Below are 13,567 nucleotides of genomic sequence, written 5' to 3'. Positions count from 1 at the left end.
GGATTCGATCCCGGGTCTCCAGGATTGCGCCCTGGGCCAAAGGCAGGCGCTAAACCGCTGCGCCACCCAGGGATCCCTAGATTACGATTTTAAATACCAGTGCCCTAAGGCATTGTTGTGTGCCTTACCTTTCCTGGTGGATAATAGTAACCATGTTCCATCCTTGGGACAATTGAGAAAAAAGTCACTCAAGTCACTTTCAGTTGAGACTTGATTGTCTCACAGATCTGGTTGAGAAAGGCTCCCAGGAGAGCAGATTGTGCACCTAAACTCAGGTCACTGAATTCTTAGTAGGAGGAAACTCCTTGGTAACTATTGATCTGAGATAAAATTGAATGGTGATTTAAGAATAAAAGGTAATATCCCTAAGACAGTCATTCTCAGTGTGGTCCTTGACCTGAACTTGTTGGAAATGTAAAATTCTTATGCCCCATCTCAGGGCCATCTGATCCATTGAGTCAAAATTGGGGGTGAGGAGTAGAGTGTCAGGGGCTTAGTTTTAGGTAGGTGACTGATATAGATTGATTCAAGAATCTCTGTTTTGTACTGTTTATTGACTATTGCTTTCATTTCTTTTTCCAAATGCTTGGACAGTTTTTAGCCCATGTTAGAAAAATCCAGATATGATTCCCTGAATCATTTTGTTCCTAGAAATGCTCTCCTAAATTCACTCCCAATGAGTAGTTGAAATTTAAAGTCAACTGGCTAGGGTGTTTATTTGCAAATTGGGTCATCTTACTTTTCTGATTAAAATTCTTTGATGTGATACAGGGCATCAATGTTTTTTTTCCCCTAGCCATTTTCCTACCATTTCCATATTGATATGCAGTGCAGTCATTTGTGTTTTTTTTTACTTTATCTTTGTGTTTTGATTTCTAATCTAATTGTATTTTGCTCAGTAAACAGAACCTGTATCAGGGGTCAACACACTAACTTGGTCACCTGGTGTTGTTTAAGACAAAAGCAAAAACAACCCCAAGCTATGTGACAAAGACTGCACATGACCTCCTAAGTCTAAAATATTTACTCTTTCTGCAGGAAAAGTTTGTTGACCTCTGATCTGTATGGTACTTACTACTCTTTGAAATTTGTTGAAACTTGCTTTATAGCCTAAGATACACAGACTATTTCATTGAAGTTTTATAAATGTACTTGTGAAGAATATGTATTTTCTAATTATTAGGTATAGATTTCTGTATATGTTCATTAAACTTATTAGTTTCACTGCTCAGGTCCCCTATATAACTTTACTGAATAGAGATAGAGTGTAGATTTGACCTTTCAGTAATCAAATATTGAGCTTTCATTTCAGTGATGGACTTACAACTTTCTTCTGGAGTTTTAGGTATAGTTTTAATATTCACTTGATTGCTGTTTAGTAATTCTGTTGATCTTATAAATGTTAAGTTTAATTCATTTACACTTATTGTGAGGATTGATATATTTGAACTTCTTCCTCTTTGTTCTTCTTAATCTTTACTTTGATTATTTGTGACAGCATATTGGGTTATTTCTTTAGATCTTTATTCCAGGTCACTACTTTTCTCTTTAGTTACATCTAATCTATTCTTTAATCCATCCATTAGATTGTTTTTAAATTTAATAAATAAATGTTTTTATTTCTAAAAGTTATGTTTTCAAATTTCCCTGGTCATTTCCTATTTTATTATTATTCATTATTTTTTAATTCTCTTATTTTTATTAAACGTTTCAGTTATTTTATATATAATTATTCTAATATAGGATTCAGATTTTTCCAAGTATTAAACTTTCTGATAACTTCAAGGATATAATGAAGAAGAAGAGCAGAATCCAGGCATGTTCTGAAATATTCTATATGGTCTTCCTGGTGCTTTCCTTCCCATGTTGGACACATGCTCTTTGGCCCAGAATAATCAATTAGGTCTCTTAATGGTGGTTTGTGAGACATTTCACAGTGTAGGAAACGTTTGGGTTATAAAACACCTCTATTTCAGACTCTGGAGTATGATTTCATAAGCCCTGCACTACTTACATCTTCGGCTAGATAATTCTTTGTTGTGGGGAGACTGTCCTGTGTATTATAGGATGTTTAGCAGCATCACTGGCCTCTATCTACCAGAAGCCAGCATACCCCCCACTTTCCAGTTATGATACCTCAAAATATCACCAGATTTCGCCAAATGTTCCGTGTGAGGCAAAATCATCCCTGAAAACTGTCCTAGAGACTTATATACCTTTTGTGACATTCTCCAAGGAGCCATGTCTTATAAACCTGTAGATTATAGTTTATAATAAGCAGTCTTAATCCAGATGACCCTCCAACAGTGTTTTCATAAAGACTCACCTCATAGTTTGTTTGCCAGAAGGTTTAGTTGTTTAGTTGTCATCGTGTAAACAAGGAATCTAGATCAGATCATCTGACTTCTTTCTTTTCTTGGGAGTTCTCCCTTTCCCCGGCTGCTTTAATTTTTTTTCCCCTTCTGTTCTTCAGTCTCCCTGTTTCCATTATTTCCTTTTCTCCATTTTTCTTTTTTTAATTACTTACCAAGTAATTATCGAGTACCCAAAATATTCCCAGACTGTTCTATTTGCCAGGACAGATCAGTGAAATAAAAGTCTTTTTTTTTGTCAGGAAGCTTTCTCTTTGTAGAGCGATACAACAGATAAATGAATAAGAAAATGCCAAAAATTAATTATTATAAGGAGAATTGAAATTTTGTTCTTTGAGAGACAGTAACTGAGTAGCTGTTCTGTCTTAGATTCAATAGTCAAGAAAGCCCCATCTGAGGAGGTATCTTGTGTCAAAAGAGTCAGCTATATGAACATCAGAAGAGCATTTCAAACAGCAAGAACTATTAATGCAAATGCATTTAGATGGAAACATGCTTGATACTTCAAGAAGAGAAAAAGCCAGTGAGATTCTGAAAGCAAGGGATAATGTGAGATGAAATCAGTGAACATAAAACAAAATTTGAGAAAAGATGGGAAAGTGCTTTCATCTCTTTCAGTGTGACTGGCAATGGTAATACAGTATTAGAGACCTGTCATTGGGAATCTGTAAAACTCATTTTGCAGGGATGTTATAGTAGTACCCACAAACAAGTGTTTTGTGTTTCTTTTTTTCCTTTCTTCAGTTCAGCCATAGCCAGTGTGATTATTAAAAAACTTCATAGGTAAAAAGCGTGTCAGGAGAATTTTTCAACGTTGGTGGCAAATTGCTTTTTAACTAATTGGTTTTTCTTTTCTCTTGTATGAGTCAATTTGTTGAGTTTGATTACTTCTCCAGCCTTCTCCCAACAGATAAATATCATATTGTTTTGTTTCAGTTTCAGGTTTCTCCTTGTATGGATCACTGACTGAATAATAGATGGCTTTACCTCGTCTCACAGGAGCTTTGCGCTCCTTTTCAAATGTCACCAAGCAAGATAATTATAATGAAGAAGTGGCTGATTTAAAGGTAAACTTTTTAGATGGAAAACATTATAAATGTAGAATGTGAGTAGATAATTGACATTCTTTTTTTAGGTTCTGTGGGCTTAAAATGGTAAGTGTTATCTTGTTTGCTATTGTACCAAGAAGGGGAATGGGTAATGATGTTTCTCATGAGAATACTTACCTTAAGCACCTGTGACAGTATTGTCAAAGAGAATACTCACAACTATGATAGTGAATTCTTTGTTAATTTTTGTTTCTAATATATCTTTTACAGTTAATTTTGTAATTTAATCTAGTGATTTAATTCTGGATCATCTGATAAGTTTATAGTCTCTGGTAAAATTTTTATAAGATGGAAAGAAATAATGTCTTTACCATAACATGGAAAGTATAAATATTAAATCTTAAAATCAGTAGCTGGTCTCATAATTGACTTCTTTCTGGTCCTTATAATTGGTTGTGTACTTTATAGGCCAAAGGTATATAAATTATAGATAGATATGAACATGTGAGCTATATAATATATATATGAAGGAACTGATCCTGTGTTGTTTTTTTAAAAAACAGCAGTCACGATTGATGACTTTTTAACTGACTCTATTCTAGAATATTGATGTTGTTTTCTAGTAGGTTGGAATTTTTTTTTATTGCTTATAGTCCTTATGCAGTTTTACAATTAATACCTTCCCTTAAAGATTGAGATTTGTTAACAGCCTTCAGATAGATTTTTTCCTCTAATAGTGATACAGTTATACTATAGTAAACAGTTGATCTTCTTTACAATGGGAGCTGATTTGCACTTCCATGACAATCAAAGGTATAGTCTATATAGTTAATTAATATTACTATCTTAAACTTGAATTGTTTTGTTCTCCTCACCTAACCAAGGCCCCTTTTACAAGTTACTTTTACATTAGAGATTTCACAGATTTTATTATTTTATTTTATTTTATTTTAAGATTTTTAAATTTACTTGACAGAGAATGAGTGTACACGTAGGCAGAGTGGTAGGCAGAGGCAGAGAGAAAAGCAATCTCTCCATTGAGCAGAGAGCCTGATTTTGGGCTCCATCCCATGAGATCATGACCTGAGCTGGAGGCGGACACTTAACAGACTAAGCCACCCAGGTGCCCACAAGAAATTTTAAAATTTGAAAATGTGTAAGGACTACATGCTTATTCCATGTTCTTTCATTTATTCTTAAAGGCTTTTAAACACTTCATTTTTTTTTTTTCCTGAGAAAGAAGGTGGCAGATCTAATGAACCTCATTTGATTTTTTTTTCTTCTCTTTTGTTGTTGTGTTTTTTTTTTTTTTTGTTTTTTCGAGAGAGAGAGAGAGAGAGAGAGAGAGAGAGCAAGCACGGGAGAGGAGAAGGATGCAGGGGTGCCTGGGTGGCACAGTCTGTTAAGCATCCAACTCTTGGTTTTGGTTCAGGTCATGATCTCATGGTCCTGGGATTCTGTGCCTTGTTGGGCTCTGCAGCTAGAACAGAGTCTCCTTGAGATTCTTTCTCCTTCTGGCCCTTCTGCTCATTCTGTCTCTCTCCCTTTCTCTCTCTCAAATAAATAAATAAATCTTTTAAAAAAAGAAAAGAATCTTAAGCAGGCTCCTTGCCCAGGGCAGAGCCTAGCCCAGCATGTAGCCCAACATGGAGGCAAGAGTGGGGCTCAATCTCACAACCCTGAGACCATGACCTCAGCTGAAACCAAGATTTGGATGCTTAATTGACTGAGTCTCCCAGGCACCTTCTAATGAACCTCTTTTTAATGTAACTTTTTATCTTGGGATATATCCAACAATACAAAAGAGTTCAAAGTTGAACCTTTCTGTAGCTATGACCCATTGAAATAATTTAATTCAATTTTTGGCAGTTTTTAAAAGTTTATTTATTATAGCAATCTCTATATCCAGTGAGGCTCAAACTTAGGACCCCAAGATCAAGAGTCACATATTCTACCTACTGAGCCAGCCAGGCACCCCGGATGTTGGACTTTTTCCTTTTTCCTTTGCTGTATGAAAATAATTGCATAATGAGTATTCATTGTGATTAAAACTATAAAAAACAAAGTTTTTATTAAACATATCCTTTACACAGGCAAGATTTTTATTTTATTTTTTTAGAGATTTTATTTATTTGTTCATGACAGACACACAGAGAGAGAGGCAGAGACATAGGCAGAGGGAGAAGCAGGCTCCCTGCAGGGAGCCCTATATGGGTCTTGATTCCAGGTCCCCAGGATCATGATCTGAGCCAAAGGCCAGTGCTCAACCACTGAGCCACCCAGGCGTCCCAGGACAAGAATTTTTAAAATCACATTTAGGTAAAGCTCTTCTGGGAGCTTAGTTAAAAAGCAATTTTGAATTTTTGTGGATAGTGCCAAGTTGTATAATGTAATGCAAAATATATGTAGTATGTGATGGCTTTTAGGAAATCTTTAACCATTGTCTCTGTATTATGCTGTTTCAGGTGAAGCGGTCTAAACTTCATGAACAAATTCTAGATTTGGATGTGACGTGGAAGAAGATAGTAACATTTTTGAATGAAAAACTGGAGAAGAGTGAGATACAAAGTGTAAATGAAGACTTAAATGATATATTGCAGGCTGCAAAACAAATAGGTATAGTTTTTTGTTTTATTTTGTTTTATAGAACCACTAAGGTTCAAAAATGGAATCCTTTTAAACTGTATACTATATAGGGAGAGGCTCAAGTTTCCTAATTTATAATTAGGGAAGATAATCTTATCTATCTATGAGCTCAGGATAGAGTCAGAGAAACAGAATAAAATTAGTAATCATTATACAGTCAAATATGAGAGATTCCTAGCAATTTAGAGTTTGAAAACCACTATTATGTTTGAAATAAGGTGTCAGTGAAAATTCTAATATAGCTTGAGGGAATTTAAAAGCCATGTAACTCAATTTCTTAAAGAGGCCCACTAACACATAGTGATGCGTAGCACTGTAGCCAAACTTTGCAATTCCTGTTGAACACTGATACCCGCATCAGTTGATTATATTTGATGGGAATTATAATTAGAGATTGTAATACTACATATTAATATAGGTTACTTTTCCAAGGTTAAAAAACAAAAACAAAACAAATTATTTTTTGATAATTTGATATCAAATTATCAAACATATAATTTTGATATATGTTTGATATAAACATCTGAGTTTGTTCATTGAAATTCATCCTCTCTTTTTAGACTCTGGTAACTAAAAAGCATAGTTAACACTATGCTTGTTGCAAATTTTCCAGACTCAGGTTTGTACCAAAAAAGTTCATGCTGATACTTTGGCCCTGTGAGATCTGGCCTCCACCTTTCTCTCTGATCTCAAGTCATCCTTTCCCATATCAGTTGTGCTTCATGAAATACTGGTCTTTTTCTCACTTCTTCCATCCTGGTTGGTGCCTGTTTTGAGGTCTTTATACATGTTATTTCCTATGTTGAGAATGTTCTTTTGTCCTACTCTTTGAGTGGGTAGATCCTTTCTTGTTATTTTGAAGTAAGCTAAAAACTTACTTCCTTAATGAGGCCCTCACTGACCATCTAATCTCAAGTTGTTACAGAGTAACGCTTTTATCTTATAACTTAAGTGACATTTTCTCCATAACATTTATCATTATCTGATGTTTTCCTTTTCATGAGGCTCTTTTCTTGTTCAGCACGTCTTAGAATAGTGCTTGGCATGTTTTAGAGCCTTAAGATTCACTTGATAAATAAATGAAAAAGTTTTCTCAGGTGATTTCTTGGTAGAAGAAAAATTTAGATCCTTACTGTTTATCATATGCTGGTTGACAGTTTTCTTCTATACACCAACTTTGGGGAGGGTGTTTCAGTTATATCTCATATACTTATTTATGATCATCAAATGTTTAAATTTATTCTTCAAATATTTTTATTTTGACATATTATTTAATTATCATTGATTTTTAATATAGTATAATATTAAATTTAATATCCTCATTGTTTTAAGTTGTGAAAGTACAAAGTGAATGTCATATATCTTTTTGTAGTTAGATTATCTTCTGAAGTTCAAGGGCTTTATTAAGTAAGGGATTTTTTTGTTATTGTTTAAGCCTAGGAGAAGTGAAGTGTACTTTGATGAGATTTCTGATAGCATTTGACATAGAATCACACTTAATATTTCAAAAATATAGAAGTAGTTGGATTCATTGGAAAATTATAGTGAAAATGCAGTATCTAGTTTACCCAGATCAACTTGACTAGGATTTTAACCCTCTGGACTTCACTGTTTTCATTTCTAAGATGTTAGGGTCATTGGGGAGAGGGGATGGTCTGACTAAAATACTTCTCAAAAACTGTAGAAATTGTCTTTCCTCTTTTTTAGTTCAGTTGTAAAAATACCTCAGAATACTTAGCAAAACAGTATTAAAATGTTGTTTATTCAGTACCATGACTAGATTCTTTGTTTAAATGATGTGGACATTAAGATTTTTAAGAAATAAAAAGTGTCTTTCCTCTTCTTTAGTTCAGTTGTAAAAATACCTCAGAATACTTAGCAAAACAGTATTAAAATGTTGTTTATTCAGTACCATGACTAGATTCTTTGTTTAAATGATGCGGACATTAAGATTTTTAAGAAATAAATTACCCTTTAGACTTCTTCCCTGAGTAGCTCTGACAAGTCAGAAATCATTGTTTTAAATCATTGTTTTAAATATCAGTCATTAAAAGTAATCCTAGGAGTTTTACCTGTTGGCAAAACATCTGATTCATACTTAGGGACTATTCTATAGATTGATGTGTTTAAGGAATTGATTATTTTGAGATGTAATATCCCAAAAGAATATTTACATGACAGAAAACCTTAGGGTTGAATTTAGGCAAATGCCTTGTTATATCTATTTTTAATGCTGCGTTTAAGTTGAATAAATATTAGCTTTATTGAAACTATCGTTGACTAGTCAGCTACTCTTTCTGAATGAAAATAATGCTGATAATGGAAGTGTAATTAGAAGTAGCGGCTTTGAGAAAATTAGTCTCATGGGAAAAACGTTTTTGTGATTTCTTATATTGCTCTTTCACACAGGTAATTTGGTGTAATTGTATTAAAGAGGTAGAGCAAAAGAACAAAGAAGAAAGAACAATCACTTATATTTCAATTGAGTATAATAGTATAAGGTACCTAAGACCATGTATATCCACTAGTCATTGTAATGGGTATTTTAAGCTGGTGAGGGACGTCAGAGGATTGATGCAGTATCTTCACTTGTGAATCCCATGGTTTAATTGTGGTGAAGATAGGCTAGACCCAGATTCTGAAATAGAAATATGATGGAAATACTAGATTCCTTCCCATCCTCGTACTCAAATGTCATGTTCTGTCAAGCTGACTTTTTCCTTTTTCCCTATTCTTCAATTCACTCTCTCTGTTATTTACCATTATTCTAATTTAGGCTTTTATCCTCTCCAGTCTAAATTATTGCAGTGGCCTATTACTTCAACCTTCCTTTCTTACTCAGTTTCTTAACTGTTACTGGACTGATCTTTGTAAAAAGCAAAGCTCATTTTTTATTCCCAGATTACCCATTAGGTCAAATTCCGTAGAATGGACATAAGAAAACCTTCTTTATGAATTGAAACAATTTACCTTTTATTTCCTTGTCATTCTATCATATGTAACCTTTACTACTAATTATATACAGTGTTTACTGACTTAGTTTCTTAATAGTGCTTAGTGTTTTTTTGTCTTTCTTATATGTTAAAATAACGTTCCCCATTGTGTTCACTGAAATGCTTTCATCTCTGAAGAAATGGCTTAGGCTTCATTCATGTCCTCTGTTATTCCTTTCTAATCTTAGTAGTGTTCACTATAATTATTCCATGCTTTTTTATAGTATGGAATATTAATACCTAATATAGTGCAATGGATGAAATAGATGTTCAATAAATAAGTGAACTATTGAGAACTCAACTAAAAGTACTCTGTAGTCTTTATTACTTCTGATGCTGACAGCTCTTTTTGGTTGTTAAAGTATTTTTTTTCTCTCAGATTCACAGTTAATGTATTCCCATACCTTCTTACAATTTTATTCTCCCTTCAAGATTATGTTAATAATAAAACTTAACTTTAGGAAGAAAACATTATAAATTATTTAAAAGTAGTATTCTTGGCCCTTAATCTTAGTTTATTTAAACACACATTGTAGACATAGCTATTTCCTCCATGGATTTTGAAGGGTTAGCACAGTTGTATTAATCTATATTCTGTTGGCAAGGAAACTATTTCAATATGTTTAATGTAATTTAAGTAGAAACATCTTTGGAAATAAAGAGATCAAGATTGAGAATTGTAATCAAAATGCATGACGTATTAGGCATGTTTATCTGTTACTTAGAGTTTTATTTTATTTATTTATTTTTTAATAATTTTTAAAGATTTTTTTTTTTTTTTTTTTTTTATTCACTAATGAGTATTGATAGAAAAACTAGAATGGGGGTCAAGAATGGAGGAAAGGTCGGTAGAAAGACCCTGTAGTTCCCTGCTCAGCTGTATAACTGAATCTCTCCCAGAGCCAGAACAGAATGATCTAATAATTTTACTCTGGTCAAAATACAGATTAGGACTCAGAACTGAACTAGTTTTTTTTTTTTTTTTTTTTTTTTTTTAAGTATACATATTGTTTTACCATACACAGTCCTGTTTGTTTTGACTTCTCTGATTTATAATCTCTGCTTTATTTGGGTTTCAATGTTCTTATGCATTTTACCTTTCATAACTTTGTCTTTAAGAAAAATATGAATCAAAATGTAGGTTGGACAGGAGTGACTTACAAAGTGTGGTTTAGGGAATTTGGTAATCCATTATGTTTTTTTGAGTTGTAAAGGAAATTAAATTGTACTATAAAAAAAAGTGAGGAATCAAAACTGAGAGTGGAAAGCTGTTTATGGAAAAGGAACCTTAAAAAGACACTAGGATGTGGGAATTCTGTCTATGGAACTAAGGCTACATATTTAGAATAATAAAAGCCTGTTGTGTATTGGATATGGCAGGAAGTTTTTCAGGAGTATTTGTGAAAGGTAGCTACCTTGAAAATTGTAGATTTCAAAAAAGTTTGGAGTTCCATTTCACAGAAATTAGCAGACAGGTTAATTTGGAACAGCTCTCTGCTGAGAATAACTAGAAAAACTAAAATATAAAATTTGTGTAACTACGACAAAGTCTATCAAAGCAATGAAGAATTATGGGGTTGAGACCTGGAAGCATACGTAAACCCAGAAAATGTGATTCTGGTGTTTGGGCCACTTTTTCCTAAAGGTGACTGTCCATTCCAGAAGAGGAAAGCTGGATGGAGAAGAGGAGAATGAGAAGAAGAGAAGAGCTTTTGACAGATTCAGACCACTAAGATGACAAAAATGACTAAAATTGCCAAAAGAGGAACTAGACAATCTGAATATTTGACTGAAAGAAATTGAATCTGTAATTAAAAACCTTCACAAAAAGAAATTTGTATGCCTTGATGGCTTTACTGGAGTATGTCATATAATGTCATTTAAAGAGACATGAGGTTATTACTGTAGATTAAAGAAGGTTACAAGCAAGCATATAACAATTAAATGTAATGTACTCTCTTTGACTGAATCCTGAATTGGAAAAAAAATAAAGATATTTTTGGGACCATTGTAGATATTTGAGTCTGTACTCTGGATATCATTAGGTAATATTAGATCTGGGGTGAGTCAATGATTTAGTGGCTATGTAAGTATATCTTAGATTTCGGAAGATGCATACTGAAGTGTTTATAGTGAAGTATCACGAAGACTGCAATATACTGTCAAAAGGATCAATAAAAAAATACATGTGAAATGTGTGTGTGAGAAGGAACACAAATGTACATGAGTGTACAAAAGGTAACTGGATTAGTAGGGAAAAATAGTGTGATTCATGTAATAAAAGTTTAAAATCACATGATTAAGTAGATAACATTTTTTGAATATCTAAAATCAATTATAAAAATTCTTAGCAAAATAGGAATAGAAGAGAATTTTCTTAATTTGATAAATAATATAAAACCCTAGATTAAACATCATATGTAGTGATGCTTGTTGAAAAAGCTTTTCCCCTAAGATAGAAAATTAGACAAGAATGCCCATCACCACTTCATTTTCTTACTGTTCTAAAGGTCCTTCTTTGCTGAAAAGGCAAAAAAGAATATAAAGATTCATCGAAATGCCATTATTCACATAGCTGTATCTTCAGAAAATGAATTTAGCAAGGTCAATATAAAAATCAATTTTATTTCTACTTACCAGCAGCAAATTTTTTAAAATACTCTTTACAAAAGCATTAAGAATCATCAAATATCTAGAAGCAAATTTTTTAAAAAATAAGCAAGATTTCCTCTTGGAAAACTAAAATATTAGAGAAACTAAAGAAGACCTAAATAAATGCAATAATAGACAAAGGATTGGAATACTCATTATTATAAGACACCATTTTTACCCAATTGACGTACAGATTCAGTGCAATCCTAATCAAAATCTCAGCAGGCTTGTGTTTGAGGGTATGCATTTGTGTGTAGAAATTGACAAGATAATCTGAAAATTATATGGAAATTCAAAGTCAAAGAGCAGCCAAGTCAACCTTGGAAAATAAAGAGGGAACACTGACTCTACTGGATATTAAGACTTACAAAGATCAGTAAATTAGAAGTGATATGTTGGTTTAAGGATAGACAAATAGGCCAGTTGGATGGAGTAGAGTGCAGAAACTGACCTAGAGATATTAGGGCTCTTTCTTTACCAATAAGGATATCAAATAGTGAAACATGGCTGTTTTTTCAGTATGTGGTATTGGATCAACTGTATATGTATATGAAAAAATTATACATGTACAAATAACTCTTAACAGCTTATAAAATAAAACATGAAAAAATAAATCCTCTAAAATATAATAAAGAATATCTTCAGGACCTTCATATACGGAAAATTTTATTGAATAGTAAACAGAAAGCACTGGAAATGAGTGGTAAATTGAACTACATTAAAACTGATATTTTTTATTCTTTGAGAGTAAAAAGACAAGTCACAGAATAGGAGAATATAGCTTCAACAAATATGACCCAAAAGAGAGTTTGTATCTATTAAATATGAGCTCCTACAAATTAATAAGAAAAGGTAATCCTATATAAAAAGGAACAAGAACCTTGAACAAGCACCTTGCAGAAGATAATTGAATGGCCAGTAAACATGAAAAGGTCCAACCTTATTAGTAACCAGAGAGATGCTGCTACATGCACATCAGAATGGTTGAAATTACAAAAAATGACATACCAATTGTTGGTCAGGCTCAAGATTGTGAAATAAGAATTCTCATCCACTACTGACTTTTAAATTGATGTGACTGCTTTGAATAACTGTTTGACAGTATCTGCTGTGGTTGGTCAAATGAAATGTTGAGTCTTGGTATATACTATCTAGTAATATGAACATAAATATCCAGTAAAAATATCTGCAAATGTAAGCAAAAGATCAATGCATTATTTGTAATATCCTTAAAGTGGAAACAATGCAATTCACAATTCACTGTTAAATAGTGGGGTGAAGTATGATACATAGAATACCTTATAGTAATAATGAACAACAGCTATATGTAACATTGTAAAGGAATCTTATAATGTTGAATGAAAGGAGCCAAACAAAAGAACGGATAGGATGATGATTCTGTTTATGTGAAATTGAGAACTAGGTATGACTGATCCTGATTCAGAAGTCAGGATTGTGGCTACTTTTGAGGAAGCAGGTAATGACTGAGAGTGGATTTGGGAGTTTCTGGGGAGCTAATAATATTCTCTATATAAAGTAGTTATCCAAATTAAATAGGTGCATGCATTTTGTGATAATTCTTTGAGCTGTATGTATACTGTATATGTTCTTGTTTTCAATAAAACATAATTATGCTTTTCATAATATCATTTTTTCTCAAAATATTTCAGACTGATAAAAATATAACAAATGCCTATGTATTCACAATTCATCCTAACACTTGGCTGTCTTTCAGTATTTATTTTTTAAGAAATAAAATCTCTTTTTTAAAGATTATATTCATTTATTGAGAGAGAAAGTGCACCAGCAAGGGACAAGGGCAGAAGGAAAAGAAGAAGCAGTCTCCCCACTGAGC

The 13,567-nt window shown here is 32.9% G+C and overlaps 1 protein-coding gene across 6 annotated transcripts in view; it reads left to right on the top strand.

Annotated features, from left to right (window-relative positions):
* The window catches only part of ASCC3 (activating signal cointegrator 1 complex subunit 3), a 336,407-nt gene that overhangs the window by 14,398 nt on the left and 308,442 nt on the right, over positions 1–13,567 (top strand). For 5 of the 6 annotated variants that reach the window (XM_038554805.1, XM_038554808.1, XM_038554804.1 and 2 more), the window contains exons 2-3: positions 3,309–3,439; positions 5,887–6,037. In XM_038554805.1, coding sequence (XP_038410733.1) covers positions 3,350–3,439; positions 5,887–6,037 — 241 coding nt within the window. In that variant the 5' untranslated portion in view covers positions 3,309–3,349. The remainder of the gene's footprint in view (positions 1–3,308; positions 3,440–5,886; positions 6,038–13,567) is intronic. The other variant, XM_038554806.1, reaches the window with a different exon arrangement.

This window comes from Canis lupus, chromosome 12 (genome assembly GCF_011100685.1).
Source record: "Canis lupus familiaris isolate Mischka breed German Shepherd chromosome 12, alternate assembly UU_Cfam_GSD_1.0, whole genome shotgun sequence".
Lineage (NCBI taxonomy): Eukaryota > Metazoa > Chordata > Mammalia > Carnivora > Canidae > Canis > Canis lupus.
This window is presented reverse-complemented; position numbering and strand designations above follow the sequence as displayed.